This window comes from Lactuca virosa, chromosome 7 (genome assembly GCF_052849685.1).
Source record: "Lactuca virosa cultivar CGN04683 chromosome 7, Lactuca_virosa_CGN04683_v6, whole genome shotgun sequence".
Lineage (NCBI taxonomy): Eukaryota > Viridiplantae > Streptophyta > Magnoliopsida > Asterales > Asteraceae > Lactuca > Lactuca virosa.
This window is the reverse complement of record NC_136432.1, coordinates 115,280,117-115,288,750: the sequence shown is the minus strand read 5'-3', so window position 1 is coordinate 115,288,750 and position 8,634 is coordinate 115,280,117. Positions and strand designations below refer to the sequence as shown.

The 8,634-nt window shown below is 37.0% G+C and overlaps 1 protein-coding gene across 1 annotated transcript; it reads right to left on the bottom strand.

The window, feature by feature from the left end:
* Positions 1-5,782: 5,782 nt before the first annotated feature.
* LOC145123360 (uncharacterized) lies at positions 5,783-6,694 on the bottom strand. The gene has a single exon (XM_079058569.1). The coding sequence runs from the start codon at positions 6,568-6,570 to the stop codon at positions 6,112-6,114; it is 459 nt and encodes a 152-aa protein (XP_078914695.1). The 5' UTR covers positions 6,571-6,694; the 3' UTR covers positions 5,783-6,111.
* Positions 6,695-8,634: the final 1,940 nt, after the last annotated feature.

Here is an 8,634-nt window from a genome sequence, read left to right as displayed (position 1 = left end):
ACAACTCAAGTAAGCACATAAGACCTTCCGGTCACACATAGATACCACTCTAGGTAACGTATAGTGAGAAGACTCACCTCGGTTAGCCGGTAACCGACAAGCACTCGGAAATCTTGGACTAGCTCCGCCTAACACATAAGACAAGCATCTCAATCATTATCCGCCTTATTACTCTTTATACTTTAAATCCTCTTTTCCTCTTTTGACCCTCAGGATGGGTAAAAGACCATTTTACCCCTCCTTGGCCCCACCTGCCCCCTTACTGGTCCACTCATGAAGTCAACAGAAGTCAACCTGGGTCAACATTCTATGTTGACCTGACTCGCCGAGTGCAATCCTATGACTCGCCGAGTCCCCTCGAATTCTCCATGATCTTCCTAGGGTTCGCTCAGCTCACTGAGTTGACTCCCAACTCGATGAGTCAACACTGGCCAAGGCTACTGGGTAACACCCGTTACAACTCGTCGAGTCATCCCATGGACTCGGCGAGTTGGCTCCATTGGGTTACTCACTCTGCCACCTGAGGTCAGATCTGTAGCTCTAACTCATAGATCTAACCTCCTACTACCCAAAAGTCGCGTAAAGGTCCGATCTTGATGTCCATGCATGGTGTATTTTGCATTATAAACCATAAAAACTCCATTAATGGTTCCTAGCTTCAAAGCCCAATGGTTGCTCCACTATGGCTTCCCACTTTCGGACTCTCTGGACCCTCCAAGGTCCAGATCTATGCTATCAGCTCATAAGAGGGGTTTGATGCATTCAAAACCCCACCAAGAAGGTAATACAAGCCCTAATCCACAAAAGAAAGATCTACTCAAATAGGGAAGAAAGGGGTCCGAATTGATACCTCCAACTGATGCTCCTTGGTTGCAAATTGCGGATCTACAACCTCCTCTGACCCCTTTGGCTTGAAACCTTCCTCTTCCTTGCAAGACACCCACCAAGAAGCTCAACATGGCTCTCTTTCTTTCCCAAAGCACTCAGGTTCGTTTAGGGTCTTCTCCTCTAAAGGGTAGCCGCAATAGGAGACCTTAAGTGCGTTTAAATAGGCCCAGGCCCAGGAGAATTAGGGTTTCTGCCAACAGTGCTGACTCGGCGAGTCATCTCTCCGACTCGTCGAGTCCATTCATTATCCACATCACCAAGCCGCGACCCTACTCGACGAGTGGAGGCACCAACTCGTCGAGTCCCTCCAAAATCCTTAAATTAAATACTTAAAACAATATACTTGGTAAACCGGATGTTACACATTTGGTTTTTTCTTCAAATGGTCTACGCCATCAATCAACCCATGAATACCTTTAATAACTTTTGCCTAAATCGAATTTGAGTCATTATGTAGTCTCTATCTAACTAACAAATCATAATTAAACGCCTTCAAGATTCAAATTCCAAGCCCGCCTTTTTCTTTAGAATTAAAAACCTTTTCCCACTTTACCCAAGCTATTTAATCACGGCTGAACGCACCTTGAAGAGTGAAAAATAGTAAATAACCAAACTCCTAAGCACAGATATGATTAAAGTTAACCTACCCCCTAAGAGAGCAAGTTAACTTTCCAGTTGGCCAATCGCTTTTTCAACTTTTGAACTACCAAATTCCAACTATCCACGTGTCCCATGTTTCGCCGAACAAGGATGCCTAAGTACGAAAACGGTTTAGACGCAGCCAAACAACTAGTAACGGTAGCCATATCTTCCACTTGATGAAAATCAATACCAATCCCATATAAATTTGATTTTGTAAGTTAATGCGAAGACCCAAAATCAAATAGAAACAATTAAGAATAGTAATCAAATTCTCGATGTTATCTTTATTCCAAGCTCCCAAGAAAATGACATCATCCGCATAGAAAATGTGAGAGATGTTGTACCCCAGGTCACCCACTTCCAGACCTTTACACAACCCTTGACTAATAGCATCCTCTAGCAATATGCAACCATTCCATCACCATAATGAATAAGAAATGGGATAATGGATCACCCTCAGACCTCGATTAAGAGAGAATTCCTTAGTAGGGCTACCTTTAACAAGGATCAAAGCACGAGAAGACTCCAAACAAGCTTGTATCTATCTTATCCATTTGTGATCAAAATCCATAAACTCCATAATTTCAACAAATACTCCCAAGAGACTGAATCATACGCCTTGTCAAAGTCCACTTTGAAAATCATAGCTTTGTTTTTCTTCTTCTTACACCACTCAATAATTTCGTTTACCATGAACGGACCATCTAAAATTTGTCTACCTTTGACAAAGACATACTGTACCGGGCTAACTATAGAATCAATCACATTTGCCAGTCTAATAGCTAGGAGTTTGGATAAAATTTTATATTGCACCCCAATTAAACTAATCGGCCTATACTCCTTAATATAAGGACTATCAACCTTAGGTATTAGCAAAATAAATGAGGAGTTACACCCTTTAGGAATAACTCCATTCGAATAGAACTCCACAAAATTAAAGACATCGACCTTAATAACCTCCCAAAACTTCTTAATAAACCAAAAAGAGAATCTGGCCCTGGAGCCCGATCACATGCACTGGCCCTGGAGCCCGATCACTTCCACAAGACCAAACTGCTGCTTTAATTTAAACAAGTTGATCTATGGTCGTGATTGATTCAAGGGTTTTTTGGATTCACATCTACTTAGATATAGCCTGCCACACATCTTATTTTAATTTATTAGAAATATTTCAAAACATTAATTTAGAAGAAATATTCTACAACACAACATCGTTCAAAAAAAATTAATAGACAAAAAATTATCATGTCATACATAAAAAAAAAAGATTGAAAATTTTATACAAACATTATAATTTATAGAGCATTTCATAAATGAAATGTCATTAAATATTTAATAGAAACAATTAACTAGTAAGTAAATAAAAAATATTAAAACACAAAGACAAAATTACAAAAATGGTCCCTGTGGTATGCATTTTTTTTGGTTTTAGTCCAAACCTCAACTTTTTTGGATTGGTGGTCCTTTTGGACTAGTTTGTATGTGAAAATGGTCCCTCTGAAAATTGAAATGACTAAATTGCCCTTTTGATATATTTTTTATATTTTTTTCTATTTAATTTAATGTTTTATTAATAATAAAATGGGGCCCACACCCCATTCTCTCTCTTTCTCTCTCTCTCACACACACACACACACACACATTTGACGATCATTTTTCTCACCCGATCAAACCTAGAAACCACCATTGTTATGATGAAAATTGAAGTTGTAAACCAAAATAAGAACCCAAATCAACAACCCATTTCTCCTTCACACCCAAAGATTTGATGAGATAAACCAACTCCAAACACCCTTCTTTTCATTCAATTTTGTTGTTGCCATCAAGAAGAAGAACAGGAGGCAGCTGCCTCTTCTACTTCGTCTGTCTTCTCCTTCGGGTGATGGCCAATTCCGACGAGACTTCGAGGCAACAGCCCCTTGTTGCTCCACCCTTTCCACCTGTCGATCGTAGTCACTGAACTCCCCCCCCCCCCCTGAAGACTGGTGAGGCGGCAGCCCCCTTTTGATTCCCCGCCTTCGCACCTTCCTTCCGAGACAGAAGAAGCGCATGAGCTACTTAAGCAGCCCTTGCTGCTTTCGTTACCACCCCGAGCCTTCCCTGTCACTGCCTCGTTCGTGATTAGCCTTCTCGATCAGATGAAAATCAAGGACCGGAGGTCCCTTTTCCCGTCGCCGACAGCATAAGCTGCCCCATCAAGTATGCCTATTGTTCTTCACACCAATCATCGAATTGCTAATAAGTGCTGAAATCTTGCAAATTGTTGTCGATGATTCAATGTTATTTAGACATGAATCTTGCAGAGGTTGAGGAGAAGATAGATTGATGTATGAGATTGAAGAAGATGAATGTTGTGGTATGTATTCTGGGATGTAGTGGCCGATTGAGAGAGATAAAAAGAGAGAGAGGGGGAAAGATAGGGTCACTGAAGCTTTCTCCATTAAGTGTATGTGTATATTGATAAAGAAGATGAGAGACCACAATGTGTATGTATGTGTGAAATTGTCTGAGTTTTAATTTTGACAAGAAGTTGTGTTGAGTTTTTTTAGGAAGAAGATGATTATACACGAGAGAGAGAGAGAGAGAGAGAGATGGGCCCATTTTTATATTTAATAATAATAATAATTTTAAAAAGTAAAAGAAAAATGAAAAATGAATTCATTAAGGGTATAATAGTCTTTTTAGTTTGGACAGGGACCAAAACTGCATCTAAACCAGCCCAAAAAGACCATCAATCCAAAAAAGTCGAGGTTTGGACTAAAACCCCAAAAAAATGTATACCACAGGGACCATTTTTGCAATTTTGTTAAACACAAATAACCTATATACTCCAATGCCAATAAGGGGTCAATAAAACAAAATGAGTTAGTAATAATAAGTTATAAAATAACTCCCAACCGAAGATGCACCATGTCAAATAGTCAAAATGAGTGTTTGACAATTTCAAAACGTCTTATGAAACTTCTTTTTGGCACCACTAATTTGAAAATGGGTTTATAGTTTCTTGAGATAAAAATGACTATAATGCCCTCATTTAACAGCTTCCGAACATAATATAACAGTTTAAACCCTTGCCAAGGGTTTTACAAACCCTAAGATTTACCAAATTCATTCTAGCAGCTCTCACCATACAGGTAATCTCCATCCCTACCTCCTTAGATTGTTTGTATTATCTTCTGGTTTACAACCTTGCATCTATTCAAAAAACCGTAATGACATATGACTGTTGTTTTCTAACTTTGAAATCCATGGGAAATACAAAAAAAAATGATGTCATTTACGTAAATTTTTGTTAAAAGGATTATTAAAAAAGATTAAAGATAAACTGTTATATGTAAAAAAAAAAAAAATGGGTAGACCAAAACATATAACATGTTGGTTTTGGTCATTTAACATATATACGCAGCTTTTGTCGAACACTCCAAAAAGTATTTATCAACTTACAGAGTTTTGCCACCCCATAAGCTATAATCCAAACACTTTTTTCTAAAAACTCCTTTTGGCTAACCATATAAGCTAATAACCACTTTTAACCAAAAAAAAAAAAAAAAAAAGTTATGTTTTCAAAACACCCATTGGGCATCCACTTTGAATCCAAATAAGGTTCAGTTACCCATATATCCATTGTATACACTCCATATCCAGATTTCTTAACCTACCTTCTGTCAACAAAACCCTTACCAGTTTGAACTTTAGGAGCCACTAGATCAATCTGCTGCCAATCAGTCCATGGTATCCAACCAATTTGGAAACAATCAAAGATAGAGTTCTCATTATATGTTGTCTAAATAAATGATGTTCAAAACAAATCTAACTGCACACTCTAGGGAACACAATGGAAAGTCAAATAAGAGCAAACTTATAAAAAGCTAAGACTTAATGGAGAAAACACTCGAGGGAAGAGAGTCTTATGTTCCTGATTTTCTCTATTAAGGGGTTGTTTGATATGCCTCTTACTCAGTCAAATTCAGACTGTTTGATACCACAATTAGAAGCCTCTAATTCAGTCGTATAGTTTTTGATATGCGTTTTACCAGGTCTGATAAGAGGTTGTGTCTAACTCAATCAGGCAGCCATTAACTTGTTTGTTTTGCATTAAGTAAAAGAGAAACACCAATAATGAGCTTATAATTTACTGATTTAGTCATATTCTCATTAATGCAAAAAGAAACACCCATATATAGCTTACACTTTCAAATTGATAAAGAAGTTAATAGAAAGAAAGCATAATCTCAACAAAATGTAAAGAAAATGAGAAAATATATGATGACATTGACGAAAATAACTCATGAAATTTGAAGTATCCCTAATAAAAATCGATATCTGTGTTTACAAATTACTTAGGCAGACTCACTGATACAGACTCTGTTCTTACTCTTTTCCCTCAATCTTTCGAACTTAATGGAAATGAACATGGATATTTTGATAATCTATGATCCTATTCGTTTTTCATGTTCAACAATTCAAGTAATTAACCAAAGCATGAAATGCAGTATTCAACATTCCAACTGCTAAAAGTCTAATTGATCATAAAACGTAAACATTATAAGCCTCATGTTTCCAATTGAAAACAAATCTAAATCAACGGAGATAACCAGGAATCTTAATACGAAGAAAGAGCATACTCATCACATAGGCAATAACCACGAACGAGATCCCAGCACCAGCGAACGAGATCTTCAGACTCTTGGCACGATTCGGGGAGATCGCGAGGTCCATGAGTATAATTCCCATTCCGCCTAGCACAAACATGAAGCCGGAAGAAAGTCCTTCGATAATGTACTGCCCGTTGACTCTGCCGGACATGAAAACAACTGGTCGGACGGTGCCAGTTCGCGGATCTTGAGTCGATCCGATGCCTGGAGGCTCGACGATGACATCGTAGACGACACCGGAGACAACCATGAAGTAAGTGAGAAGGACGAGGGAGAAGACGGTCATAGGGGAAGGGAGGGTTATGGTTGGGAGTTTGAGGCGGAGACGCGGTGGCCGGAGGAAGGAGAAAGGTAGGACGTTGAGAACATGGAAGAGTGGATCCATGGATGTCTCGGAGGAAAATCGGTTCGTTAGGGTTTCTGATTTAGGGGTTTGCTGTTTTGAAGTAGATATTCTGTTGGTGTAGAGTATAGACGGTAAAGAGTGTGAAATGACCGTGACGACATACAACGGTGGACTGCAACTAAATTAAGTTTTAAAATGATTTTAGGAAGCTAATAATGTTTTTCATTTTGTTCAAAATTTCCATTATTTTTTTTGTTTTGTTTATTAGTATTAAATTTCTTGAAATATTAAAAAAAATCAGTGGAAACGGGATTAATTCTATGTATGGGTGCTTAAAGATAGATGAAGTTGAAGTAAGCTCATTTGAAGTGAAGATTGCAACTCTAAAAAGAGAGTTGAACTTGTATACGATGAAGATCTATTATGAGTTTTTGAGGTTTAGGTCGGAAGGAGTGGTGTCACACTCTCTCATTTTACCACACTTCCTTATCATATCCAAAGAGTGGTATTCCATAGAAAGAAGAGAGAGAGAGATATTTTAGCCACACTCCCCAAACCGCATAGGGGGCAGTGTTCACTACGGTTTCAGATGTCACATCAACTGAAATCGCACTTCACTCCCTCTGGTCTTAGAAAACAATTTGATCAAATAGTAGTAAGTTATTTATTTAGAAATGTTGTGTGTATTTTATTTTTATTTTGTATGTAGTATTGTAGTAATGTGTTTTGTCGAACCATGAGTTGAACTAAAGCAAAAATGTTATAATGAATATGTATTTTGCCAAAAAAAAAATTATGTATTTTCCTTGGTTTTGAAAACAATAAATATAGTTAATCGATTAATGTAACTCACATCTACGAATGTAAATGATAAACAATAAATGTAGTTCATTGATAAATAACGTTTATTTATTAGTGGACATTATTGTTTTGGGAATTAAAAACCACGGGTCATGTTCAAACAAGTCATTAGGCTTGAGGGTGTAGGTGCGGTTTGCCACCTCGCCTAGTGGGAACATCACTCCTACCTTATGGTTTGGCCACGCGCGGCTAATTCTTCTCTCTCTCTCTCTCTATATATATATATATATATATATATATATACACACACACACACACAGAGAGAGAGTTAGGTTCAAATGTGGATTGACATGTATTGTGTGGACGTGTGGACAATGTTATTCTGTGAGAATGACAAAGAAAATAAGTTGTTTGATAATATGAATACGTTCAATCTTATATAATTATTGTAATTATTATGTATTTTCATTAATTAAATCGTCTATAAGGTTATTATAGACTTTTTTTAATTATTCTCATTCTGTCAGAATGTTATCAGGATATTTATTGAGTCGTATTCTGTAAGAATGAAAATAAATGAAAAACAATGCATGAGAACAAAAATGAATTAGAATTAGTGAGAATCAATTAAAATAACAATAGTTCTGTGAGATTGAACGTATTCACATTACTAAACAACATATTCTCTTAGTAATTCTCATAAAATAGCATCATCCACACGTCCACACAATAGTTGTCCATCCACATTATAACCTAGCCCTATATATATATATATATATATATATATATATATATATATATATATATATATATATAGAGAGAGAGAGAGAGAGAGCTAGGTTCAAATGTTTTCAACAAGTATTGTGTGCCTCTAACAACCAATCAGAATTAAGCAAAAATAAATTCAATAATAAATCAGAAAAGGGTATAATAGTAATCTTGACTACATTTAATTTTGATAAATATTTAAAACATTTAACGTCCAGAGAAATTAGTTTGTTAACCCTAGAAAAACACTCACCATTCGTCCTTAAATTGCTTCGTCAATCTTCACCAACGACTCCTTCATGATACCAGGAGAAGAAACCCACCATGTCGACTATCATCAACCTGACACACAATACAAACATGAACCCTAATGGTGCCCAATTCCAATTCACATTGAGCCCTAAACTCTCCACGGTTCAAGCCCTAAAAACGCCACTATCAATCATCAAGTTTCCAGACCCATGACCACGGATAAATTTCTTCTCCAATCAGCCTGTAAGTTTCTTTTTCTTCTAATGAACGCATTTTTTTATT